The 27,978-nt window shown below is 47.4% G+C and overlaps 1 protein-coding gene across 1 annotated transcript; it reads right to left on the bottom strand.

Moving 5' to 3' along the window:
* Nucleotides 1-5: 5 nt before the first annotated feature.
* Nucleotides 6-27,221, bottom strand: RNF185 (ring finger protein 185). The gene is made up of 7 exons (XM_080649971.1): nt 27,089-27,221; nt 11,708-11,929; nt 9,435-9,453; nt 8,065-8,177; nt 6,631-6,685; nt 4,476-4,593; nt 6-2,401 (listed from the first exon to the last, which is right to left on the bottom strand). Exons 2-7 carry the CDS (start codon nt 11,881-11,883, stop codon nt 2,304-2,306), a joined length of 579 nt encoding a protein of 192 aa, XP_080506097.1. The 5' UTR covers nt 11,884-11,929; nt 27,089-27,221; the 3' UTR covers nt 6-2,303.
* Nucleotides 27,222-27,978: the final 757 nt, after the last annotated feature.

Below are 27,978 nucleotides of genomic sequence, written 5' to 3'. Positions count from 1 at the left end.
TCACAGTAATGTAAAACCATTTAATTCTAAATCAAATCACTTTCACAACAGTGAAAATTAGCAACTGGTCAAGGTGTGCCACTGTACATGGTATCATTTTCTGTCTGTGGTTGGGACCTGGTCCTGATCCGCAAAGGCGGCAGGAGTAGGAGTAGACTAAGAACATAGAAAACACACACAAAAGAAAGGGAAACTGCCTTGGCGGGGGGGAGGTGGTGAGCCTGCCGAGGGGTCGTGGGAAGGGGGCTCCCTATCAGGGCTGGGCCAGCAGTCCCAAATCGGCTCTCCTGCCCCAGCTCCTGGCAGAGGATGAGTGGGGACCTGTAAGATTAAAAATCAAAGGGCAGGTAGCCAACCTGGCTTTGCTAACAGGTTCCTGGGACAGCTTTCCTGACTCACTCCATTTCATTAAAGAGTCCAAGTGATTCATTTTCCTACGCACATCCCTTCTTTAACCTTTCTTCTGGAAACCCGTTTCTGGTGGGCCCAATAGATTGATGTCCTCTCCCCCACCACTAGGTGGAGGCACTGCACTGAGGGATCCCACCAGCCCTCTCCAGCTGAGAAACTCTAGGGGCATCTTCCACTTTGGGGATTTCTAGGTGATAAAAAGAGCACTATTGAGCCGGTGCCCCCAAGATATTTAAAATCCATGAGGCACACTGTAAAGCTGGTGGCTTATTCTTATCAAATGGATTCAGCAAATGAACCACTTATTCAATACTTGTATTTTGTCTTTTAACACTGAACTCTGGCATTGACAGGTTACAAGGAGAAAGGGATGGGGGGCTATGGAGTGGGAAAGAGGGCTTCCCCATCTTGGATAAGGTCCTGGTTTCCATATGCTATGCAACGCCATATCTGGAGAAAAAGCATTAGGTGGGGCTACCACTTGTTGGCTATTGCTGGAGGTAAGCCAGGAGCACTGTGGCCCAGGAATGAGACAGAGGCCCCTGAGGAAGGCCATCTCCTCCCAGCCTTGGGGGTCTCTGGAATAGACTGGGTTTTTAGGAAGAGGCCTGACAGACTATTCCACCAAGTGAACTGTCTTCTTGCCTGGCACCACACTCCCTCCATCAGACTTGGAGAAAGAAGCTTGTGAAGTTGAAAAACAAATCAAGGGCTTGGGCAGCATGATTTCCACAGAAAGGCCACACCATGTCTCACTGTGCTGAGGCCCCCAGGCCCCCCGCCCGACTTTAACAAATCACTGGGCTGCCTGCTCTGGAGTCACAGGCTTCCCTGGTTTTAGCACACAGTCAAGGAGGTGTCCACCAATCCGTATCAAAATGAGGGTCTTCCCCTTTCCTGCCTCTTCAATAAGGACAATCTGGCGGATGGTCTTCAACATGCAGCTGGGCTGACTTGACAAACGCCCATTCCCTTTGGGCAGGTTTGGGAGATGCACGGGGAGCTTCTGCGGCCTTGGGGACAGGGCTGCTATGTGGCTGTTCCTGCATCAGAGCTCTGAATCCCACTGCAGGTCTTCCCGCAGCACAGCAGCAGTGGAGGCTGTGTGCCCTCTGGCAGAGAGGAACATGTGTGTGGTTTTGGGGGGAAAGGTGATGAGAAATCTGAGTGAAGACACGTCTCCCAGGATGATCTATGCCAAAAAACAAGGAGGTCATTGAAGCCACTCTCTGGGGCCAAAGACGCCGAGTATGGCCAGAGCCAATAAAAGATCTTTGGGTCTCTGGTGAATTCATGATGCGCCTCCAGCTTCAGCTGCTGCAATTAGGATCTTTATAGGACAGCAATTTCTTGCATCTCTGCTGAGGAGGGAGAGGAAGGAGGAAGTAGGGCAGAGCAGCACTGAGATCTGGAAGGGGAGCCTCTCTGTAGGAGGACCCCCACTGACCTCAGAGGCCATTTACTAGTAACAAGGGGTATTTAATGAGACGAAAGGAAGTTTCCACAATTAACATTGGGTTCATCCCTTTGTTCTTACAAGATTAAACTCAGGTGAAGTTGTACCCACAGTTTCTCTCTTCTGCCTCTTCCCTGTGCAGAGTCAGGAGCTACTGAGCTGGCTGGAATAGGATTTCATGTTGTAACCCATGAGAGACGACTCAGGGCCAAGGCCTGAGGTTACAGCAGAGTGTTTATGGCAGTGGCCACACTCCAGGGTTCTTGACAACGGCCTTGAGTCCTAAAGCTCTGATGGAGAAGCAAGATTCCTTGATGTGTTACTGATCCCACTGATTCCAGGGCTCACGATTATCCAGGAAGCCAAACATCAAGAGTGGGGGTGGTGTGGCACCAGTCCAGAGGCCCTGCCATGGATGTAGGCCGGGAGCCCAGCATTAGGCAATTAGGAGCCAGAACATGATCACCAGGGCCACAAACAGGAAGAGGCGTGACAGGAACTGCTCATCCACGTACTGGGGCGTTCCGGGGACAGCTGGAGACAGGAGCGAGAAGAGGCTGTTAGCACGCTGCAGCTGTGCACACTGCCCATTTGGGACAGAAGTCGAGAAGCATCAGCCTTCATCTCTTTACAACAAAACCCTGCACACTAAAAAGACTCCCAACCCCAAATAACATCACGCAAAACAAAACTGGAATTATGAAAATATGTGGAATAATATAACAATAGGGACAGATCTCCAATGTACCTAAGAGGGTTTGGCCTATAGGCGCAAATAAGTGGAGAAACTCTTAGAGGGAATAATAAAAGGAAAACTACGTTTGTTAAGCACCTTCTGTGTGCTGTGTTTGCACACACATTATTGCTTGGTGAGTACTATTCCCATTTTCTGTAGGAAGAAATCAAAGTTGCTGGAGAACACACAATATAATATACAGACGATGTATTATAGAATTGTACACCTGAAACCTATATAATTTTATTAACCAATGTCACCCCAATAAATTCAATTAAAAAAAAAGAAACTGAAGCACTGCCTCCCGAGTCATGGAGTCTCTAGATTCTGGCATGCTGAACCGGGAAGGTCTCAGAGAGGCCCGCATGGAGGGCCTTCCTTTTCCAGAGGAGAGCTAGCGCCCAGACAGGCAAATGATCCGTTTCCCTCACCACCTAGCAAACCAGGGGTAGCAGTGGGCTGAGGACTTGGGCTTCCCTCCTCGCTGCTTTGAGAAAAGCTGCTATGGCCCTGACCGGTTTGGCTCAGTGGATAGAGCGTCGGCCTGCGGACTGAGGGGTCCCAGGTTCGGTTCCGGTCAAGGGCATGTACCTTGGTTGCGGGCACATCCCCAGTGGGGGGTGTGCAGGAGGCAGCTGATCAGTGTTTCTCTCTCATAGATGTTTCTAACTCTCTATCCCTCTCCCTTCCTCTCTGTAAAAAAATCAATAAAATATATTAAAAAAAAAGCTGCTATGTATAGCTCCCTGTCCTGACTATTAGAGAAAGAGAGTTAAGAGCACCTCCACCCCGATGGGCAAGTGTATCGTGATCAGAAAAAACTCTGCTTGTGGCAGGAGGATATAGAGATCCAGAGTCCAGCCTGGCTTCCTGGGGAACCCGAGGTGAACCTTGGACCAGGTTGGAAGGAAGCAAGCTACCAGGCAGGTTCCTGCTGCCTTCACGGGGCCCTGCGCTTCCGGGTCTCCTTCCTCATGGCCTCTTGGTGCTATACTATTCTCCAATGAGGTGCTCTGATGGATTCATGCAGGCAGGCAGTCAACAAAGACTCAGTGATTGCCTGCTAGGCACCAGGGTGAGGGCACGGGACAACCGGGATGGCCCAGGAGCGGGTTACCGTCCCTAGAGCATAAGCTCCTGGCCAGGAAGTATGCACTCGTCCCTACTGGGCCTAGCACCCATGAGGCTCCTAGGCTTGAAGCAGAGCTCCGCTGACCTTGGCAGCTCTGCAGGTTCCATGGTAAGGATCCTGGCCTGGGTGTGTCATGCTGTGACAGAGCACCCACCTCGTCGCCCTGCTCTACAGCGACTGCAGCGGGCATTCTCAAGCTGACTGGAGGCAGAGAAGTAGCAGCAGGTGGCAGACATAGGCAGAGTTCCCAAAGGGCTGGGGTTTGGGACCAGCCCCATGTGCGTCCCGGGGGAAACCGGACAAAGATGCCAGAGAACAGAGAGGTCCTGACTCCTTGTGGGTCACACACTGCCCTTTCCAGCCCCCAAAGGTCCAAGTGAGGATGGGGTACAATGTGCAAAAGGAGGCTTTTCTTCAGCTGGGTATGGTTTATACCTTTTCCTTTTATGGGCACGGGGTACATCTTGGAAAACATTACTAAGTATTTTCTGATTTGTAAAATGGAGCTAATTGCACATCTGTCCCAAGGGTTCTCATGAGGATTCTGAATTTATAACAGAAGGCACCTTGAACATGCCTGATACTTGCTAAGTATGCATTATCATTAGCATGACTACCAGTCATCTGGAAAGAGTTTAGCACATTTTGAAGGCTGATTATAGTAGCAATGATCTATCACCTATATACTGCTGGATTCCAGAGTGCCTTCCAGCAGGATTACCAAGGGAACAGGGTCTTACCTGGAGGAGGCCGCCCGTCATTTATGTTAAACGCTGTGGCAAATATCCCAAAGGGAAATGCCCCAATTCCAAAAGACATCTGGAAGCCACCATCTCCAAATCCAAATCCTTGAAATCCCTGAGTAGAAGAAATGCAATTAAGAAGCAGAACAAGCAGGTCTCTCGTGCACCTGTTAAACACATCACCTTACATGTGGCATCCACCTCTCCTCCCTACCCTCTGCCGCCTGTTTCCGGGGGTGGGGTGGGGGGGACATCTTTTCCTATCTAGATCCCAAGGCAGAGGAACCTGGTGGCCCACCTAGCCTACAAGGAATCCCAGCTGAGACCTGAATGCCAGGAAGCTCTGGCTCTACCCAAAGTAAAACTCTCTGCTGAAGCAAGTCAGGGTTCTTAGAGCTCCAGCTTCTTTCCCAGAGTCCCACGCTGGCCTGTAAAATTTTCTACATGCTTTATAACAGCAAAGTTGGCGGTAACCCTTATGCCCAATAACAAGGGAACATCAGTACAAGCTACACATGCATATAATAACCATTCAACAAGTGTTCGTTGCTGTTACTATTGAGGGTAATCTGGAGAAGAGACCCTTAATTTCTATCAAGATCCCTGACTCAATAATCACACTCCCGGGAATCCTAAGGAAATGCCATAGTTCAAATGGGGGGGGAAGGGGGGAAATGTGTCAAGTTCGTCACTATAGCATTGTTTATAACAGCAAAACCTGGCAGAAATTAAAAGGTCCTTCAATGTGAAAACTAAATTACAATGCATCAATATTCAATGAAATAAACAGAGTAAAGAAGACACGACAGAGCATCACGGAATATTGCCAAAATAAAATTTAAGCAACAGAATGGTGACAACTACATAAAACACACACAGAGCATACAGATAAAAAAAGATATGGAAATGCCCTAGATGGTTTGGCTCAGTGGATAGAGTGTCAGCCTGCGGACTGAACGGTCTCGGGTTCGATTCCAGTCAAGGGCACATGCCCGGGTTGCGGGTTCAATCACCAATAGGGGGCGTGCAGGAGGCAGCCAATCAATGGTTCTCTTTCATCATTGATGTTTCTATCTCTCTCTCTGTCTCACTTCCTCTCTAAAATCAATAAAAATATATTTTAAAAAAAGGTGTGGAAATAAAAATATACTTGTGCGATTCTAGAAGTATGAATAAATATTTTGCTAATGCCTCATTTAAATGCACAAAATTTTTGAGCCAGTAATTCTACTTCTAAGAATTTATCCCAGTAAAATAATCATGAACCTGCTCAAAAATCTATCTCTAAGTTCATCAGAATATTTTTAGGTTAGGAAAAAAAAGGAAACAGCTAAATGTCCAAAAATGAATTAAATGAATTACGTGAAGTCCATACATTGGAGCATTGAACAACTACATAAAATATTACTGACATGTAAAATCTCAAGATATATCAATGAAAATCTACCCCCTTTGAGAATGTAAACTCCATAAGGGCAAGATCTTTGCTAAGTTCACTGATATATCACCAATGCCTAGAATGATGCCCAGCACATGGAAGGCACTTAGCATAAAATGAATGAAATTTTAAAAGAGGGTTACAAAACAGGAGCCAAATAGTAAATATATATATATACATATACATATATACACACATATATATACAAATCTATAAATAAAACACATAGCCGAAACCGGTTTGGCTCAGTGGATAGAGCGTCGGCCTGTGGACTGAAGGGCCTCGGGTTCGATTCCGGTCAAGGGCATGTACCTTGGTTGCAGGCACATCCCCAGTGGGAGGTGTGCGGGAGGCGGCTGATCGATGTTTCTCTCTCATCGATGTTTCTAGCTCTCTATCCCTCTCCCTTCCTCTCTGTAAAAATATCAATAAAATATATTAAAAAAAAACAAACAAAAAAACACATAGACATAAAAAGATCTATAAAATGTGTGTGTGTGTATATATATATAATTATAGAAAAAAATAGACCAAAATGTTTCCAATGGTTATCTCTGGATGGTGGGATTATAAGCGATTTTTTCTGCCTCTTCCTTTCTGTATTCTACAAAATTTCCTTTACTTTTAATCAAGGAGGAAAAAGTATAGGGCCAACAGAGAAACTTCTAGAGCCATGCACTCATTTCTAGAAGCTTCCCCTAGACTTTTCCTCACCCCTCTGTTCTCCGGCTCTGGCCTCTGGCCTTGAGGACGGGGCGGGGTCTTCTCTCTGAAACAGAAATGGTGTAAATAGGTTATTACATAACGCTTTGAGCTGCTCCCAGGTGAAGTGGGAGTTCTTCACCAGGGCCCCGCCCCCTTCCTGCCCGGCACGCGTACCTATGCCAAGATAAACCAAACCCTAACTCACTCTGCTCTGCCTGCAGTTGTTCTCTACCTATGGGAAACCAGGGAGAAAATCGGCTTGTTTATAAGATGCTCAGCGGACTGCACTGAGCCTGCTCCTCTCAGACAGCATGACCCAGAATGCCGCCAGACACCTGGCCCCGGGCCGGTGAGAGAGGCGTCATGGAAATAAAACATCCCAAATCCAAACGGAAACAGAGGGTGGCCTGTCGGCAGAGAGGGCTGAGCTTCATGGTCTCTCTGATCTGCCTGTTACCTTCAGCTTCACCACCCACTCCTCTTGGGCGTGTACTCTACTCTATTCTGCCTCTGGGTCCCAGCCGCTTCCATCACGCGTCCCACAAATACCAGACTGAGGACTTGTTACCCATTAAGCACAAGGTAGGTTGTTGCCAATATTACCGAGACTAAGACTGAAGACAGACCCTACTCTTGAGGTGTTCATGGTTTAAAGGGGGCTACCACCCATCACCATACAGTGTGGGAAGGGACTTCTTTATAGAGGTAGGAACCAAATGGGGTGGGAGCATGGGTGAGAGCAACTAATGTGGGAATAAGGAGGTAACTTTAGGGCTGCTCATTCCAGATGGGCAGAGGTTTACGTGAGGAGGAGGAGGAGGGGTTCAACTGGGACGGGCAGAAGAGGCAAAGGGACAACAAATACAAAGGCTCATGAATGTGAAAGGGTAAGACCCTTTAAGAGAAGCCCAATGTGTCTGGCCACTGGGTGTGCTGGGAGTTTAGGTGTGAGTGAGTGTGTGTGTGTGTGTGTATGCGCCACATCACAAAGGGTTCTCAGCACTTGTGTCTGGAGAATGCCAGACGCACCCACACCTTCATTTCCAGAAATTTCAACTCCACAAGCCTCCCAGGCCCCGCCCCTCCCTCCCCCCGTATTTTATGCATCACGGCTACAGCAAGCCCCCTTCCTGCGGACTCCTGCGGGGACCTTGCTTCCCAGGCTGCTCCTCTACAGCACTTTGCACACACTTGCGATTGTGATGTCTCGTGCACCGAGTACACGGCCTGCCCTGGCAGACGCTCAGTGGTTATCTGCACTGTAGCTCAGCGAGCGGCACCCTGGCTCCCTCCCCCTCCTGGCTGACTTCCATCTGCCCTCCAACTGCCTCAGAACTGAGGGTCGGCAAGCACTAAGTAAAGAGAGGGGTGAGTGGGTGCTGACTGGAAGTGAATCCATGTCCGAAGGGGAAGAGTGGGTGTGAGAGGTGCTCCAAGCCTCACCTGGGGTCCTGCTGCCCAGTGCTGCCCCGGCCGTAGAGGGGGATGACCTTGTCTCGGCTGATCCCAGCTTTGCACACTGGACACACCTGTCTGTTCGGTCTGGTCTCCAACCACTGCAAGCAGGAGAGAAAAATGCGTTATATAAATGTGAATCTAGGACTTCAGGGCCAAGGAAAAGGCAGTGTGTAATGGTTTTATATCTTATTTCCTTTATCTTACTGTCAAAAGCCCCAAAACTTATGAATACTGTGCTCTTTATAAATTTACTAGAGGCCTGTTGCACGATATTCGTGCAAGAATAGGCCTTCCTTCCCCTGGCTTCACTCCCAGCCGCCCAGGAGCTGGCAAGTCCCCACTCTTGGCTCACCCGAGAGCCGGCAAGTCCCGGCTCCCTGGCTGCCCGGGGACCGGCACCTCCTCACTCGCGGGCTGCCCGGAGCCGGCAAGTCCTCGCTTCTGTCTGAAGCACCCCTACAGTAGCTCCCTCCGCTGCCACCTTTCCCCTCATAGCAGGCTTCACTCCACTCCACTCCGTGCCTGCATATGCAAATTAACCTCCATCTTTGTTGGGTTAATTTGCATACTCACTCTGATTGGCTGTGGGCGTAGCGGAGTGATGGTTAATTTGCATGTTTCTCTTTTATTAGGTAAGATAGCAGACACGTTTCACCAGGTTCCACTGGGATCAGAATGCACAACCTGAGCTTAGCAGATAAGTTTCCCCTACCTTCTCCCATCCAGATTCTGCGGCTCTAACATTCCGGAACTTCTGTTCGCCCCCCACATTCCTAAGCCCCCTAGCAGTGTGGGCTCCACTGACAACAACCGTGGAGGCAGCCAGCTTGCAGTGCTTACTCATAGTCCGTTGTGAATGCCAGGCCTGGGTCTTGGTGACTACTTACTACCTGGTTTTCATAATGATCTAAAGCTGGGAAAACAGACTTTCTTCCTGTCACAAAAGCTCTCTATTGAGACCAAAATGTTTTCTCCTTCCTAACATTTTCAAGACCTTTAAGGGCAGGGGAAAGGCTGATATGATAGGAGACACTTTCTCGAGGCAAAATCTCAAAAATAAACATACCATCAAATCCAACCCCGTTTTCAGATGAGGAATTGAGACCCCGATAGGTAGTGGCCTGCGAAGGCCACAAAGGCCACTGGCAGCAGTCAGGACCCCCCTGGTACCACACTGACCCCTGCTTCATCAAGCGCCTGTCAGCGTGCAGGTGTATGATGGGGGCTGAGGGAAAGCAAGCAAATGAGCCCACGAGCAGGCGCGATTGCACTTTCTGACAGCAGTCTCCTGAGACTAGGAGTGTCTTGTGCAACCACAGCTGATGAAAGACAAAGTAAAATGAAATGCACCTTACCTGATGTAAACACGGCCAACTGTCAGGGTCCCCAGGGCAACCAGCCATCAAGGAGAAGAGAGAGGGGGAAAGGAAAAGAAAATGTTTTCATTAGCAGAAACATCGAGGCAGGAGCAGAAGAAGGGGGAAACTGGGTAGAAGTGTGGAGCACTGCCAGCCCCGAGCAGGGGAGTCACTGGTGCCAGAGATTAGAAAAGCCCGGGCTAAAAACACGGAAAAATGAAGCGATGGAGTCAAGACGCCCATCTCCACGCCTGGGATCCTACTACTTGTGAAGACGCCCACTGTCAGACCATCCCAGACCTAACTTCTCTACAAGTAAAACTCTGAGGGGTTTCGGCCTCTAAAAGAATCCAATAAAAGCTAAGGAACCCAGCCCTGAGCAGTGTGGCTCAGTGGGTTGGAGCATCATCCCATATACCAAATGACTGCGGGTTTGATTCCTGGTTAGGGCACACACCCAGGTTGCAAGTTCAAAACCTGGTCAGGGCATACAGGAGGCAACCGCTCCGTTTCTCTCACACATTGATGTTTCTCTCTCTCTCTCTCTTTCCCTTCCCCTCTCTCTAAAATTAATTAAAATATCTATCTCTGGGTGAGGATTAAAAAAAAGCTAGGTCCCTCTGTGTAGACAAATTCACAGGGACATTCTCATGCTCTCATTCACACATGCATGTACACACGTAATATTTTGGACTCAATTTCAGTGGATTCACAGCCTCCTCAGACTCAAAAGGAACGTGTGGATCTAGATCCAGTTTAACATTTCAGGCTGTCCTCAGCCTTGAGAGCTCGGCCGGCAGTAAGTAGCTTCAAGTTCGGGTCTACTGTTAAAAACAGCTTTAAGTGATGAGAAGGAGGGGCTTCCTTCAGCTTAAGGAGCTACCCTACAGAGGGTCTTGTCCATTTCTCATCTTCCAAATGAGGAAACCAAGCTCAGAAATATTAAGTGACTTCCCTAAAGCAAAGCGCTAAAAAATAAGTGCCGGCTTCCAGTTTGCTGTCCCTCTATCACCCAGCCCTGGGTGCAAAAAGAAAACGACACTTACGGAATTGAAGGGAAAGTCCCTCTAACTCCAGATTTTTAACTTTTCTTTCTCTCTTGACTCATTCAAGTAATAAATGTCAACTGCACACCTACTACATGTCAGGACAGAGGGAAATATGGGTATGATTTCTGCTTCTCAAACACCACGTTGCTTCTACCCGAGTAAAATTTAGACTCAGAGGATAATTCCTTTCCCAGTTCCTGAAACACAGGTTAGCCTCACAACCCAGATACACAATCTCCCTGGACATAACGGACACTGACATCTGTCTCCAGCATTAATCTTGCACTGTCACTCCAAGCTGGGCCTGGGGCACCCTAAATCATGGCAGCTCTCCACTGGCAACTTCCCACAAAAGCTGTGGGGGAGAAGTGGAGGTAACTTCTCCTCGGGGGAAAATGAGAGTATAACAATGATGATGGTTACTCCCATTTATAAAGCAACTACTGTGTGCCAGCCTGTGGCTGGATAGCTTTGCATTTGTTAGTATCACTAGATGGTCACACTCACCTTTGAGGAAGTGCAATTATCTCCATTTTACAGATGAGGAAACGGAGGCACAGAGAGGGTAGCAGATCTGTCCGGAGACAAACCACTCCGATAAGAAGCACCCGTTTCATTTTAGAGTCTGTGCTCTTTCCCATGATACCCTGACTTAATTCTTAAGATCTAAACATTTACCCAGATTCTCAGACCACGAGGGGCTTCTGTAACCATCGAGGCTGGAATGGACACTGACTCTGCCACTTCGTTTTGATAAGCTACGTAAAATATGATAACAGTTATTAGGATCCCAGCTAACACATAACGTTTACTCTGTGCTATGTGCTCTTCTAAGCCTTTTACATATTTCACGTCATTTAACAAACAGCCCTATAAAGTGAGGCAGGGGTAAGTGCCTTGCCCAGGGTTATGCAGTAGGAAAGTGGAGTCAGGTCATAGCAAGGCAGTCTGGCTCCACAGTTCTTGCTCAAAACTAGTGTACTAGCCTGCCTCCTGGCTAACAAGCAAGTAGCAAGCAGTAAGTGCTCACTAAATGGGAGTGCTGTTACTTTATAGAGATGGGGATACGGAGCCCAGGGTGGGGCCTGGATTGGCCCCGGAGCTGGGATGAGAACCCAGGTTGCCTGTCTCTGGACCTGAGTATGTCAGGACCCAGAGTGTGTGGGAAAGCTTCTCCAACTCTGTCCAGGGCAGTGTGCGCTCTGGGGCGGTGGCACTGACCAGAAGAGGTGGCCGCATAGGCTGATGACGGCATCCTTGGCTGTGTCCAGGCAGATGTTGCACTCGAAGGTGCTGTCCTGCCCTCCGCTTTCGCCAGCACCATTGCTGCTGCCGCTGGGTCCCCCAGCACTGGAGTTCTCAGGGGACGCAGAGGCTGAGGGCCCCTTGCTTGCCATCCTTGGCTGTCAGCAAACTCGAGTGAAGACGCTCCCCAGGAAAATCCTGAAAGGCAGAGAGCCCTTGATTGCCCATTTCTGCAGCTCACTCCCCTCACTTCCATGCCAACCTCCACCCCCCGCCATCTCTCAGTTACAGACGTTCAGATCAGGACTGAACCCCGAGTAGACTTCCCAGGAGCTGCAGAGGATGATAGTCATGGGGCACTACCCAGACAGCAATGACTCAGAAACTTTCAATGAACACGGCCCAGAATTTACCACACCGATACACAACTGCACCAAGAGAGAGCAGCTTCCGATGACTCTCCCCAGGAACTGGTCTCCCTGTCCCTACATTCTCCCAGGATGACCACCCAGCCGATAAACACACGCTCAGTCAAACTGAACATTCGCAGGCTGTCCCCTAACTTTGGATAGCCTCTATATTGGCAGGGCGTCTGCTCAGGCCAGAAGGACCGTGACTGGCATATGCCAGAATATAAAGAAAACCCTGTAACTCTGAAAGATGAGGAAGCTAGGAAGGACCAGAAAGGTCACCTGGTCCAATGCCTTCCACACTGCCATCTTTGCAGTCCGCCTTCTGCCAGGTTAGAATATCACCGACCTTATTTTATCTAAATCTACCAACTCAATACCTTTAAAGAGGAGGCTTATGACACGGCTGAAAATAGAAAACCAGCATTGCTTACCGTAAGTGATAAATAAATATAAGTATAATGAAGGGAAATCTTTTGTCCTCATACCACCGGAAACCATTTGGCACACTCACACCATGCTTTGGGCAAACCCGGTGCAATCTTTTTAGGAAACTGTGGCTCGAGAACTCTCGGCAAACTGATTCATGTGGAGCTGAGACTGGGACTCACGACACCCAGTTGGTACTCAAACCACTGTGCCACCACAGACCACGCTGGCCACCAAATGCTGGGAGAAAGAGACCATGCTCATCACCTCTTCCCAATCACAGACCCCGCCAGGAATTGAGCAAGAAGGACGGTAAGACCAACACCAGAGGATACTCAGACATTCCAGGTGCAGACTGTGAAGAACCTGATCTGGCCACCCGCACCATCTCAGAAATTCCAAGTAGGGAACGCTAGCTGGCTAGCACCATCAGAGAGCCGGAGGCTGGGTGCTGGTTCCAGGGGATGGGTGGTTTGGGGAACCTCCCTTCTCCTCTCTGAGCCACAGTTCTCTCATCTGTGAATGGAGGCACCCTTTCCAGCCTGAGCCTGTGCTGCTGAGGGTCCTCTGACCCACTCTCTCCAAGCAGACAGCCCGCCACACTCTGAGACTCACCACGGGAGCACCAGAAGGCCACCCTGATTTCAGCTTCCGAAGTATGAGAAGGCAGGGACCAAAAAGCCAGAGCCCTCAGACCACGCAGCCTCCTGCACACCACCAGCCAGGACTCTGGACTCCCGAGTATCCCGCACCACGACAGCAGCTCAGCGCCACCTTTTCACTCAGTTTCATCATTTTACGTGAGGTCCCAGAAGGGCAGCTAGCTGCTGCCGGCAGCACCAGTGCCTTGCTGGCTCCAAGACTTCCCTAGACTCCGGTGCTTCCTCCTCTCCTCACGCAGAATGAAGCCTGCTTGTGAGGGCCACATTATGGCCTTCCTTTGTCATTCTAGCAGTGGTGGGCAAACTTTTTGACTCGAGGGCCACAATGGGTTCTTAAACTGGACCGGAGGGCCGGAACAAAAGCATGGATGGAGTGTTTGTGTGAACTAATATAAATTCAAAGTAAAGGAGCGGAGGGGAGAGCAAGAGAACCCTCCGCTCTTTCGGCTCCGCGGGCCGGATAGAACAGCCGAACGGGCCAGATCCGGCCCGCGGGCCGTAGTTTGCCCACGGCTGTAATCTAGCTCAACTACCCAACACATGTGTTTCTTTAAAACACACACACACACACACACACACAAACTTTTAAAATGAAATGTTTTTTTTTGCCCTAGCTGGTTTGGCTCAGTGGATAGAGCCTTGGGCTGCGGACTGAAGGGTCCCGGGTTCGATTCTGGTTAAGGGCACATGCCTGGGTTTCGGGCTCAACCCCCAGTAGGGGGCGTGCAGGAGGCAGCCAATCCATAACTCTTTCTCATCATTGATGTTCCTATCTCTCTCTTCCTCTCCCTTCCTTTCTGAAATCAATAAAAATATATTTAAATAAAAAATACAAAGAAGGATTTTGTGTGTACATATGCAGAAAGACAACCACAAAGTCAGGTTCATGGAGCCATCTTAAATGACAGTCTTCTTAAGTGATGCAATAAGTAGTACACAGCTCCAACAATGACGCATTCTTGTCTTCAAAAAGGAAACAGACTTTAATCGAATCTTTAAATGAATTACCCATTTACAGAAAACGTGGGGCACAGATGCCTGTGTTAAACAAATCCAGGAGGATGCAATCAGCAAATCCCGAATGTGGAACTTTTTACAGGGCAAATAACCTAAGTGCTCCAGAATATAAATAGCATGGGAGGGGTGTGGAGAGATATATAGACACTTGAGACATACCAACCACTAGCAGTGTGAGGGGCTCACTGGGATCAAATCAAACAAACCACTGTAAAAAGACATTTGTGAGATGACTGACAAAAATTAGATTTAACCTGGATATAGTTGATATTAGGAATTGTTAAATTTTGTTTAGTATGATAATGGTATTGTGTAATGTTTTTGAAAAATTCTCATCTCTGGAAACGTACTTAGGTATTAATGAAGAAATGATAAGATGTTTGAGAGTTGCTTTAATCCAGGGGGAAAAGTGAAAGTGGAGAGAAAAGATTAAATAAGAACAGGAACATTGATGGTTGTTGGAGCTTGATGATGAATGGGGATTCACTTTTTAAATTTATTTTATTTTTTCAAAATATATTTGTATTTATTTCAAAATATATACAAATTGTAGCCCTGGCTGGGTGGCTCCGTTGGCTGGAGCACCGTCCCGTAAACCAAAAGGTTGCAAGTTCAATTCCTGGTCAGGGCACATACCTAGGTTGTGGGTGTGATCCCCGGTCAGACGTGTACGGGAGGCAACTGATCAAAGCTTCTCTCTCACACTGATATTTCTCTCTCTCTTCCTTCCTCTCTCTCTCTCAAAACAATAAATATATCCTCCAGTGAGGACAAACAAATAAAAAGAAATTGTAAAATATGTGTATAATATTACACTTGCTACAACAAGAATGAATATAAATATTAGTAAATGTCTTGTCTTTATTTTTTCATGAATTCTTTCTCTTCAGTCCCTCAACACACACAGCCTGCAGCTGGCAGCCTGCTCTCTCTCTCTGAGTCTGTCTCTATTTTGCTCGTTAGTTCAGTTTGTTCATTAGATTCCAACGTGAGTGAAATAATAGTGAGTCTTTAAATAACAAACTGTTAACAGGGATTATCTCATACCAGTGGGGGTTTAGAGGTAGCAACTTATACTTTATAAGTGCTCCCCATTTATAAAACTGACATTTTTACATGTATTAATTTTGAAATCAGACAAAGGGTACATGGTTTTAAATTTTCCCCAATATTCCAGTTTTCCCCAATCTGAAAAGCTCTGACTTCAAGTCCTGGCTCCACCACGGACGAGCCATGTGGCTCAGGGTAGATACCTTGATGGCTTCGATTGTTTTTCTCACCTGAAAGGTGAGGTGTCATGCCTCCTAGGAGACTGCTAAGGCGGCCCTAGATAGCACAGGGACTTGAAGAGCCCAGGAAGGTGGGCGGGGCTGCTGCTGCTAGGGAGATGCACATACACGCCACTTACTCTGGTCCACTGCCCTCTCCATTCCCTGGACCCAACCGAGCTCTGCGTGCTGTGTGCTCCTACACATAAGGAGACATCAGGGAAGGCAGGTACCAGGTGGGAATGGTCAGGGGACAGGAGCAGGGCAGCCCAGAGTCTGCAGGGAGGCCAGGCACTGGGACAGGCCCGCATGACCCAACTCTAGGCAGCTCGCGTCACTCTCATTCTAATTCTTAGTAGACTGATCACATGGACTAGGTTCTAGAGTCTCATCCTGGTAGGCACTCAAATATTTGCTGAGTGGGTACAGGCATGCATGACTAGTCTTGGTCAACTCCCAGGTCAACTCACCTCCTTCCTATCCTAAAGCACAGGGACCTCACCACACCAGAGCAGCATGGGAGAAATGAGCAGCCTTCCCTGGGGGCTGTCCACGGAGCACCTGTGAAACCACAAAATGTGGCCACAGCCTCTTGGGCCCAGCAGGACTAGGACAGTGGCTCAGAGGATGGAGGGCCCTGGTTGGCTCAGGAACTGGACAGAATAAAAGGGAAGAAAGCCTTGAGCACGCCTGAGCTGCCATCCTACTCAAATTCCTTCCTGGTCCCTGTAGAGCCTAAGGACTTGGACCTGACCACATAGCAATCTTGTTGTGGCTGGTTCTGTGCCCCCGTCCCACACATGACTAGTCCTCACTCCTGATTTGAATCCACTTTCTAGTTTTAAAAACACAGTCACATCTATTACCATTTCTGACCTTCACTCCATTTTACAGAGGAGGACATCAGCCGGGGTTCGAGGACTTGCCAAGGCCAGGCCATCACACAGTGCCAAATTCAGGCTTTCCCACACGGTATCAGCCCCTTTTCACCCTTACACGTTCCCTCTTTAATAGCAGCTTTACAAAGTTAAACACCTGGTTTTTGTTTTCCCTCGAATTCATTGTGCAGTGCGAATCACTCATTCACTTATGTATTCTACCAACAGAACTCCAGTACCAACTACATTCAAGGCCAGAGGTGGAGTGGGGTGGGGGTGGGGGTGGGGTAGGGTGGGAGGGGGTCACAAAGAAGAACAAGGCCAAGTTGAAGCTCTGAAATCCAGAAGAGGAGTAAAGGAAGATACACGGATAATTACAAGAATCCTTAACAGGGGGCTCCATCAAACTTGCCTCTTTTTCCTAAAGAAGGCACCTCCGCAGAGCTCTGGTGCCTAGATCCCCTCGGGGGTTTAAATAGAATCTGGATTGGATAGGGCCCAATAACCCGTGTCCCCCACCTTCCATTGGAAACCCAGCTCTCAAACAGGGGGTAACACCAGCAAAAGCAAAAGCAATCCAGCACAGCACAGAGTATGGGAGGGGCAGTAACCTCAGGGCCTGTCCTTCAGAATACATGACCCCTAACCTCAGACCTTGGGGACTATGAAGAGGTCAGATAAATTTGGGAGGTGAGGGACAGGTCTGCTGAGATCTCACACCACCCAGCACCTACCTAGTCCATCCGGGACAGAGCAGCCCAACAATTTCACACCCCGCTTTGAAAAGCATTCCTAACTTTGAGATGTCCAGGGTGGCACAGGTGGTACAGGACTAAGGCAGGTCAGCAATGCTTCATGATCCCTCAGGAATGCAGAGCCTGACGCTAAAGCGGACCGGCGGACTGTCCCAGCATCCTCACTCCTATGACCTTCCCAGAGCTGGCCTGGCCCACTTCACAGGAACTGGGCGAGGGAGAGAAGGGAAGCCATGCACATCCCTGCCGGAGCCACTGGGGAACTCAACCTGGTGAAGCAATCTTCAGGTTCTAAGTGTACTGCAGACATTTACCATCTGCCTTCTCTGTCTCTTTAAGAATTCCTGGGTCAGGGTGTACAGAGGCATCTAGAAATGATAATCCCAGTTAGGAAGCTTACAAATTTGGGTGATAAACAACTGGCATGATCTGAGAGGGGACCTAGCAGAGGTCTCGTCCTGTTGGGCATGTGCTTGTTCATACATGCCAAGAACCGTGGCGCGCCTGAGCCTGCCTGCGCTATTCATTAGGTGGCTGCTGGCCCACGTGGAGCAGAGACGGGACCTGCATTCCGAGAATGTCTGCATCACACTCCCAGGAGGCTGCGGTGGGAAGAGATCTCAGTAAGCCGATCGGAACTTGGAAGACCCAGAAATGAGGCTCTAAACTGTTAGAGCCTAAGTGGAGTTTAGGTCAAAGCTAGCTCAGAGGGGCCTGGCCCGCACATTTAGAGCCAAGGGCATGAATGGCCTTTCAGGTCCCGGAGGACAGAGCAGGCTCAGAAGACTAGCGCCTCTTCCCTGGGGCTGCACAGGTCCTTCTCCCTGGTACCATAGAATCTTCCTATCTGTTCGACCAAGCCCTCTCCTACCTTCCAAGATTTACTAAAGACCCTCTTGGCCAAGCACTCCGGGTACAGAGATAAAGGATTCAGTCTAAAGGGGGACCCAGACACGTAAACCAACCAACAGCCCAGTGTGCTGGCCACCGAGAGAGATGTGCCGAGTATGTGAAGGCCCGGCATGCTGGGGAGGATGCAGACCCAGCACACGGAACAAGTGGCTAATTCACTGTGTCAGGTTCAGTGTGGCTGGGGCCCAGGGCACATATGGAGGTGGGAGGACAGCAAGGGCCAGGACTCAGGAGGAAGAAAGGCCTGTGCCCTTCACTTTGAGTGGGGGTTTGGGGTCACTGTGCCTTCTTTTTCACATTTTTCTTCCACTATTTCTGAACCAAAAGGGCTTTTTGTTTGTTTGTTTTCTTTTAAGCTTCAATGCTTTCTCTTAAAAAAGCCTATCATGTTTGATAAGAAAAGGTGAAGGAGGATTTGAACTGCCCTGGCACAAGCATTTAAGGGTCATCTAAAGAGGCTGTCTTTTGTCATCCCTTATATCCCTGTCTTATAATATTACTTAACTTTTTACTTGGGACTTTTGTCCTTGAAAACGAGCATGCCACAGAAGAATTCGATGGCTCTGGTTTCAGATCTCAGCTCTGCCACTTTGTGACTTCTGACAGTATTCTCTCCCCGAGCCTATATCTAACTCACAACCCCCTCCACAGCAAGGTCTCTCCCGGGGTACACTGGAGTATAGTGTTTCTTTATAGTCCCCACAGAGCTATGCAATCAGCAGGTACTTGGTTAATTTGCTGAGTGGATGATTCACAACTTCCCTTTTTGACTGAGTATCGTTCCTTGAAGGCATAGCAGGTGAGACATCAGAACTGTGAATGAGGAAATCCAGAATGGGGCATACTTAGTTTGAGCTAGGCAAAGTCAGATTTCCCCCCAGAGTGTTCAAGTCAGGAGGCACCTGTTATATTTATTACACTATGAATAGCATAAACTAACACTGCTCAGTTCATTACATGAATTGTTTCATTTCATCTCCACAGCCCGCCTTTGAGGCAAACACCCCCACACTATCGTCAGCATCCCTGGCTCAGAGTAGTAAGGTCATTGGCCCATGGTCACAGAGCCAGTCAGAGGCAAAGCTTCCCAACTCCCGAGCCAGTGTGCTTAACAGGCAGTGCCTGAGTGATCTGTTCGTGTGCCTCTCTTCAGACCTGGACCCACCTTCCAGGTGCTTTACTCAACACAGGGCCGCGCACCTCAAGAGCACCTCATACATGTGTGTGGGTTGATGGATCTGATGCCCAGAAGTACTTAGAACCACACAACTCAATATGAATCGATTTAGCCACCTAAGCTGTGGAAAATCATATCCTAAAAGAACAAGACAGTCTTCAGCGCTGTTTTTTCAGAACTGGAAATGTTACATAACTACTTTAGAAAAAAGACAAAAAGACTTCTTAAAGTACTGCCCCAAACTCTTAAACAAAGGAAAAGATCAGGGAAATCTGACAACCAGGAAAAGGTTTGAGTTTTCCCAAACTGGTACCTACCTCTATGAGAAATAACATTAATACAGAGTATTAATTATTCACTAAATTCACTTACTCTAGTTAGATATTTCCTAGAGCCACAAACACAATGCCTGACAAAGTAAATGTTTGACATATGTATGCCAATGAATGATGGTGATTTGCCAATTTCAATCCAAACCAATATAATTGGTAAAATATTGCGTCAAAGAAAAGATCTTCGGACTGAGGAGATCCCGGTTAAGGGCTGTGAATCTCTACTATCATACACTGAAAGGAACAATCTGGAACTAGAGGACCTAGCCTGACATTCAGCTCTGCTACTGGCTAAGCCAGGATCTTCACCTGCAAATGGGGCAACTGTGTCTGCCCTTGTTATGAGAAAAGTTTCAAAATGAGAGGTTTGCTTTTGTTTCCATTGTCAGTAAATCCTTATTAATTCAGATTCTGTAAAATCTCTTTAATTCAGATTATATCTGAGATTGAGCTAAAGACCTCGAACATACTTTGACAGTAAAGTATAAAAAGAAAATGAATAAGGTCAACAAGATTTAACCAAGTAAGGAGAAAACTTCCTAAGAGTTTAATAATCCAGCATATCCTTGACAAAACAAAGACCTCACTTCTCCTTCAATAGGAGATCCTGAGGAGAACCATCAGAGGAGGTTCTCTGATACACCATAAGGTAGACCAATCATGGTTAAAAATAATAAAACCAAAATGACACCATTTTGAATAATCTTCAATATTGAATTTTACAAATGAAAATCAGGCTTGTGTCCAGAGCCACCTGATATTAATTGTTAGTGCAGTCTGGAAAATATTTAAAGAATGCCAATGATGAAAATAAATCAGACAAGCTTACCTGCCCTCCAGGATTCTAGTCAGAATTTAACTGCTATTTTTTTTTTTTTTTTAAAAAAAGCACCTCACACTGAGAAATGGCTCTGCAGGGATATTAAGAAAAAACAAGCAATTTTCCTGGGCTTTTGCCCAGGATCCACTCCCATATTCAGAGAGCTGTCCATCTTTAAAACCTCCCGCCATGTCTACACCACAAGATGCTTTTGACAAACAACTGGGAGTGTGGATATTGAAGAGTCAGAGACTACACAGGAGTCAATGTGGTGACTAGTTCCAGGGTGGAATGGCCAGCTAGTCCCCTAGGCCCGTGGTCGGCAAACTGCGGCTCGTGAGCCACATGTGGCTCTTTGGCCCCTTGAGTGTGGCTCTTCCACAAAATACCATGGCCTGGGCGAGTCTATTTTGAAGAAGTGGCCTTAGAAGAAGTTTAAGTTTAAAAAATTTGGCTCTCTTTTTTTTAGGAACTCATCAACACCACCAACCAGACAGGCCTTGGAACTGCCCCGCGACCCAGCAGCCACTCCAGCCAAAATCCTGCTACCCCAGCTACAGACCCGCGGACCCTGGGACCTCCACCTCCAAAGGTGCACCGCTCGGCAGCAACACCCATGAAAAACACACATGGTGTCAAACAAGCTCTAAGCCAGAGGTTCCAATGACCACTTTCTTGGGTTCAATTAACAAAGGAAAATCGATTGGGCAAAAAATGAAAAAGGATCCCAAGTCAAATTTATAGAAAAGATTCCTTTATTAACTTTTGGTCGAGAATATGTTTGTATATTTTCAGAAAACAACTCCAAGACCATGTGGATTCCTGCAACAGAGAGGAATTGACAGGACTGCTCCAGCCATGAAGACGGAGGAGAAACAGTCCAGAGATGGAAGACGCTGACAACGCCTTGCCATACTAGCGGTCAGCAGCTGTGTGTCGCGGCAGGTTGCCCAGGACCAAACCAGAGAGGGTCGGACCTGCATTACCACCATTTGTCCACCATCCAGAACTGAAATATCATTGCTGACATGTACACATAAGGAACTGTTTGACATTGAAATTTGGACTCAAAAGAACTGTTGGCCCAGAAAGAAACTCACTACAGACTGATTCATTTGCCTCTCAGCATAACCATTATTGCTTGTCTCATTTTCGGTTCTTATAAGTGTATTTCTAGTATCACATGATCTCACTCATCTAGGGGAAATAATGAACAACATAAACTGATGAACAAAAACAGACTCGGAGACTGGGAAGCATCGATCAGACTGTCAAACCTCAGAGGGAAGGTAGGGGAGGGTGGGGGTAAGGGGAAGAGATCAACCAAAGGACTTGTATGCATGCATATAAGCCTAACCAGTGGTCACGGACAACAGGGGGGTGGGGGCATGCGTGGGGAGGGGTTTGGGATGGGAATGGGGGGATGAGGACAAATATGTGATACCTTAAAAAGAAATTAATTAAAAATAAATAAAAATAAAAATAAATAAAAATAAAAAATTTGGCTCTCAAAAGAAATTTCAATCGTTGTACTGTTGATATTTGGCTCTGTTTACTAATGCGTTTGCCGACCACAGCCCTAGGCCATTTCCGATTGAAATTTCTTTTGAGAGCCAAATTTTTTAAACTTAAACTTCTTCTAAGGCCACTTCTTCAAAATAGACTCGCCCAGGCCGTGGTATTTTGTGGAAGAGCCACACTCAAGGGGCCAAAGAGCCACATGTGGCTCACGAACCGCAGTTAGCCGACCACGGCCCTAGGCCATTTCCAAGGAAACAGGCATGGCTGCTGCTTCTGATCTCTGTGGGTCCTTAGGCCAGCTGGGATCCAAGGGCATCACCACTCAATGGTGCTTTGCTCCCTCTGCTCAATGAAATGAAGAGAAGACCCATGTCACCCTCAGCTGAGGTGAAGAGTACAAAAGCAGGGTCCAGGAGAGCCACAGAGCGGTGAGGGCCACCTGAGAATTTTAAGTCAGAGCCACTTGGTCGTTTTTTCCCTACTTTAAAAACCACACTCTGGCAATGATTTCTTGGGTATGACACCAAAGGCACAGGCAACAAAAGGAAAAAAGAGACAAATGAGACTCTGAAAATTAAAAATTTTGTGCATCAAAAGACACTATCAGCCAAGTAAAAAGGCAACTCACAGAATGAAAGAAAAGATTTGCAAATCATATATCTGATGGATCAATATCCAGACTATATGGAGAATTTCTAAAATTCAACAACAAAAAATCCGATTCAAAAATGGGCGAAAGGACTTGGATATTCTCCGAAAACGTATGAATGGCCAAAACAACATGAAAAGATGCTGCTCAACATCACTGTTAGTCAGGGAAATGCTAATCAAAACTACAAGATACCACTTCACAGCCATGAGGATGGCTACTGACAGGGTTCCTGGACCTGATTTCAATGTTGGGGAAGGGTCCCCCCACATCAACTAACGATTTTGGACACCACTAGGGGGGTCCACAAATTCAACTCACTTCTGACACTACCTGGAGACAATATCAGATCCCACAGGTTCAAGGTTCAGTCCTACAAGCCTGCCCTCCCACCCTCACACTTCAGACACCTGCCACAGCCTAGAGTCTTCCATGTTTCTGACCAACAAGCTACAGACTGGAGGTTCCAATGACTGCCTCCAACTCAGAATGCCAACTGCAAGTCCAGGATGTTACCTGTATTTCTAACCAATTAGCTCTAAGCCAGAGGTTCCAATGACCACTTTCTTGGGTTCAATTAACTTGCTAGACACACTCCAAAGAACTCAGGAAAACCATGTACTCACTAGATTACCACTTACTACAAAGACTGTTAAAGGATACAAGTCAGATGAAGACATACATAGGGCGAGGTCTCAAACAAAGGCGCGTCTGTCCTCCTGACTTGGGGCCTGGCTCAGGGCCCAGCACGGTGGCACATGGAGGCGTTCTGGTTCCAAAATGTGCAAGCTCTCCAAAAGAAGAAGGACCAATAAGCTGTCCTCCTGGGTTCTAATGGAGACTTCATTAGTCATTGGCCATTAGCAAATGAACTCAATCTTCAGCCCCTCTTCCTTCCCCGGAGGTGGTAGGGTAGATAGGTGGGACTCAAAGTTCCGACCCAGCAATCACATGGTTGGCTCCGTGGGCAATCAGCGCACGGGAGCCTTCCAAAAGTCGCCTCATTAACATAACAAGACACTCCATGCACCCCACCCAACCTCCTCAGGGTTTGGGGGAGTTGTGAGCCAGAAATTGTGGTAAAGACAAAATGTCTTATAAATCACAGCATCAAAGCTACTATTAAAATAAAACAAAACAGAAAATAACAAGTGTTGGTAAGGAGGTGGAGAAATTGGTGCCCTTGTGCACTTTTGGTGAGAATGTAAAATGGTACTGCTGCCGTGAAAAACAGTATGGTGGTTCCTCAAAAAGTTGAATATTGAATTATCATAGGGTCCAGCAGTTCCGCTTTTGGACATATATATACCAAAACGAATTGAAAGGGGGCCTCAAAGAGATACTTGTGCACCCATATTAATATGTGCATTATTCACAATAGCTAAACTGTGGAATCAACCCAAATGTCCATCAATGAAAGAATGGGTAAGCAAAATGTGGTATAAACATGTATTTTAAAATATATTTAGTAAGTATTAACATAAAAATCAAAATGCAAAAAAACATTCCCAGCTCCCAGGCCATACAAAAATAGACAGTGGGGGCCAAATTTGGACCATAGCCCATAGACTGCAAACTCCTGCTCTCGGTCAGAATCTGCCAATGTATACTTCAATTAAAAACAAAACAAAACTGCTTCACATCAATTAAGTTTGGCAATACTCGATTAAACAAGGTTAAGCACATTTGTTTTTTTTAATATTTTTTTTATTGATTTCAGAGAGGAAGGGAGAGGGAGAGAGAGATAGAAACATCAATGATGAGAGAGAATCATTGATCAATTGCCTCCTGCACACCTCATACTGCAGATCAAGCCCACACCTGGGCATGTGCCCTGACCAGGAATCGAACTGTGATCTCCTGATTCATAGGTCGATGCTCAACCACTGAGCTACGCCGGCTGAGCAAGGCACATTTCTTTATTGCAGGATGTTGCAGTGCCTTTAATGTGGTACTATAGAATGAGAAACTACCAAAAGGGGTGTGATATGAAACTTTTCCCAAACTTATTATTACCATAAAACACTTTTTTCAGAGGCATCTCTTCAGACTAGTGGCTTGAAAAAACACACTATGTAAATGCCAATTTGACACTTTTTAAAAAAAGAAATTTTCAGATTGAGAAGTTTTAATAACACCACCATCAAGTTACAATCATTTTACCCAGCATCTGGATAATATCTGAATAAGCATTTCACAATTTTTTTTTTTTAAATCCTAGGAAACACACACAAGGCAGGAAGATAAACACAGGGAGTCTTGGCTGAAACTCAGCCTTTTGGGGGTGGGAAGCATGTCAGCAGAATTGGGTCATAATATGGAATCTTTGTTCCATAGGACAATGTAAGCATTCTATCAGCTTTTGACAAAGCAATCTGCTCGGGGTCTTATAAATCCCAAAGCAAGGCGCTTTGTTGTTTGGCTAGAAAACTAAAGCTACGCTAGAAGAACTATCTGCAGATTACCCATACTGAAGATGAACTGGCAAGTCAAGTCCATAAAAGGACTGCTTTATTAAATGTTACATGGAATGTTAGCTAACAGACTGCAAAAATCCTCTTGGTAGACACACCATCTATACCACACAGTGCTGGAGAGAGAGGCTTAAAGAGGCATTTATGTCCCAGGAAGAAAGACTGGCTTGAACAACCCCAAGGGACCCTTCTGGCTGAGACTCCTCAATTCTGTGATTCAAAGAGTTGACTGGCTTCTCCTGATCAAATACAAATTCTTCAGAGGCATTTCCAAGGTGTTCTGAGAAAAGCAGCTACCAACCCATGGGGTGGGGACCCTGCTCGGTAATTCATTCAACAAACTTTTTTAAGGAGCCCTTATCAGATGGGCCATTCCAAAGTCCTTGAAATGCATGGTTCCCAGGAAAAGATTACATAAGATGCATTACATTCAGACTCACTGGCCTCAGGTGCACAAGATGTAGCCTGGAAGTGTCAAGAAGAGGGCAGAAGCCAAAACCGGTTTGGCTCAGTGGAAGAGCGTCAGCCTGAGGACTGAAGGGTCCCAGGTTCGATTCTGGTCAAGGGCATGTAACTTGGTTGCGGGCACATCCCCAGTGGGAGATGTGCAGGAGGCAGCTGATCGATGTTTCTCTCTCATCAATGTTTCTGACTATCTATCACTCTTCCTTACTCTCTGTAAAAAATCAATAAATTATAAAAAAAAAAAAAAAAAAAAAAAGAAGAGGGCAGAAAAAAAGTCAGCCAGCACCAGATTCAAAATAACTGAGTCAGACACTTTAAAGTTGGAAAGGAGCTACAGTGGATAGAGCTCAGTGGATAGAGCACCCGCCTATGGACTGAAGGGTCCCATGTTAGGTTCCAGGAAAGGGCACATGCTTGAGTTGCGGGCTTGAGGCAGCCGGTCAAAGATTCTCTCTCATCATTGATGTTTCTATCTCTCTCTCCCTCTCACTTGCTCTCTGAAATCAATAAATATATATTTAAATAATAATAATAATAATAAAATAAATAAATAAAGTTGGAAAGGGCTGCCATTTGACACTTGTATACCTCCTTCAACAGGGAGTTCACTACCTTTGGAGGCAATTCCATTCCTGGTCACCTTTGACCAGCATTAAGTTCTTCTATTACATCGAAATCTTGGCTTCCTGTAGAATCCACCTATTGGTCCTAGTTCTGCCCCTTTCAAATCCCAACATGATGTGGAAACCCTCTTTACCGTAACAACTTTGTCAGTTATTAAAGACGGTTCCCTTCCATTGCTCTCTTTTCTGGGATAAACACCCCAGTTCTTTCAAAGAGCCTGAACAGGCTCTAACTGCCTCCAAGCAAACCCAGTACTCACAGCAGGAAAGCACTCAGGGTCAGCGAGCTTCAAACATCGGTTGGCATAGGACCCCCTAGGCATGCGTCCAAAGCGCCGTTTCCCAGATTCCCACCCAGCTTGTAAATATGAGGTCTTATTTTTGAGTCCCCCTGCTTAAAGCCTGCATCCCAGGGCATTTCAAAGTAGATGGTGTGGGAACGGTATTGGGAGAAACACTGCCCAGTTTTGCAAATGAGGAAACTGAGGCCCGGCACAGGGAAGGGATTTGGTCCAGAGCACACAGGTGGCTGTAGGTGGCAAAGTCTCGAACCCGGGTCCCTCACTCCCAAGCCCAACTCTGCTCACCAAGCTTCCCGGCCCCGGCTTTTGCACTCGGGGCAAACTCATGAAAAGCACTAGGAGCGGCCTCGAGCGGGGGGTGGGGGGAAGAGAAAGAGTTGGAGTGAGTCCTTGCCAGAAAGAGGGCGCTCGTGGGGAGCCTTTTCCCTTTCGGGGCCTCAGTTTCCCCAAGTTGTAATTACGGGCCGGGAGACCACAACGCCAGCCCGACCTCTCTTCTGAAGCAAAAGGGCCCCGGGCAGAATCAGGCGTGATGTCTCCGTGACCCTGAACTCAGCTGTCGCAGCCGGTGGGCCCCGTGAAAGGGGACCCCGGTCCCCCGCCTCTCAAACCTCGACCGCCCCTACCTGCCCCCTGTTCCCCACCAGCCCCTGCGGTACGTACCGGCCGCTGCTCAGCTAAAGCCGCCGAGGCCGACTCAGCCTCTCCTTCCGTCGACAGCTCCGCCCAGTCAATCTCTACGAGGAGACCTCGGAACCCTCCTACGCGGACTCCGGTCACCTGACATAGACCCGCCCCTTTCCGAGATACTTCCGGCCACAACCGGAAAGGGTTGGTCCTCTGCGCTGTCGTCCGCGCCCAGTCCCCGGCTCGAAGGTTCCGCCTGCGGGCAGGAAGCCGAGGAATAACCTAGGGCCATGGTGGGCAAACTGCGGCTCGCGAGCCACATGCGGCTCTTTGGCCCCGTGAGTGTGGCTCTTCCACAAAACACCACGGCCTGGGCGAGTCTATTTTGAAGAAGTGGCGTTAGAAGAAGTTTAAAGAAATTTCAATCGTTGTACTGTTGATATTTGGCTCTGTTGACTAATGAGTTTGCCGACCACTGACCTAGGGGCTCTCGAAAACTTTAGAAAGAACTTCGATCAGGGCAGGGGAAGTACCGCGTAGGCTTGGAACAACTTGTAGCACCAGAATGTAAGGATGATGGGAATCCGAAAGGTGGGAATATGTCAGAAGACACAGGAGCTAACTTGAAGGAGATCCCACTGGCCAAATCCGAGCAATTTGAGCATCAAAATCTGTAATGAAGGTAATAGAGTTTAACGGAGCAAAATGATAACCCATGAGTCTTTACTGATATACACTGAGTGGCCAGCTTATTATGATCTCTGAACGCATAATAATCTGGCCACTCAGTGTATATCCTATATAATAAAAGGCTAATATGCAAATTGTCCCCTCGACCAGGAGTTGGACCAGCAGGCAGGCCGGCCAACCGCCCATGTCTCCTCCCTGTGGCCAGGCTGGCCGGACCCCACCCATGCACGAATTCA

The sequence above is a fragment of the Plecotus auritus genome (genome assembly GCF_963455305.1).
Source record: "Plecotus auritus genome assembly, chromosome: 13".
Lineage (NCBI taxonomy): Eukaryota > Metazoa > Chordata > Mammalia > Chiroptera > Vespertilionidae > Plecotus > Plecotus auritus.
Note: the sequence above shows the minus strand (reverse complement) of the source record. Positions and strands in the feature narration are given on the sequence as shown.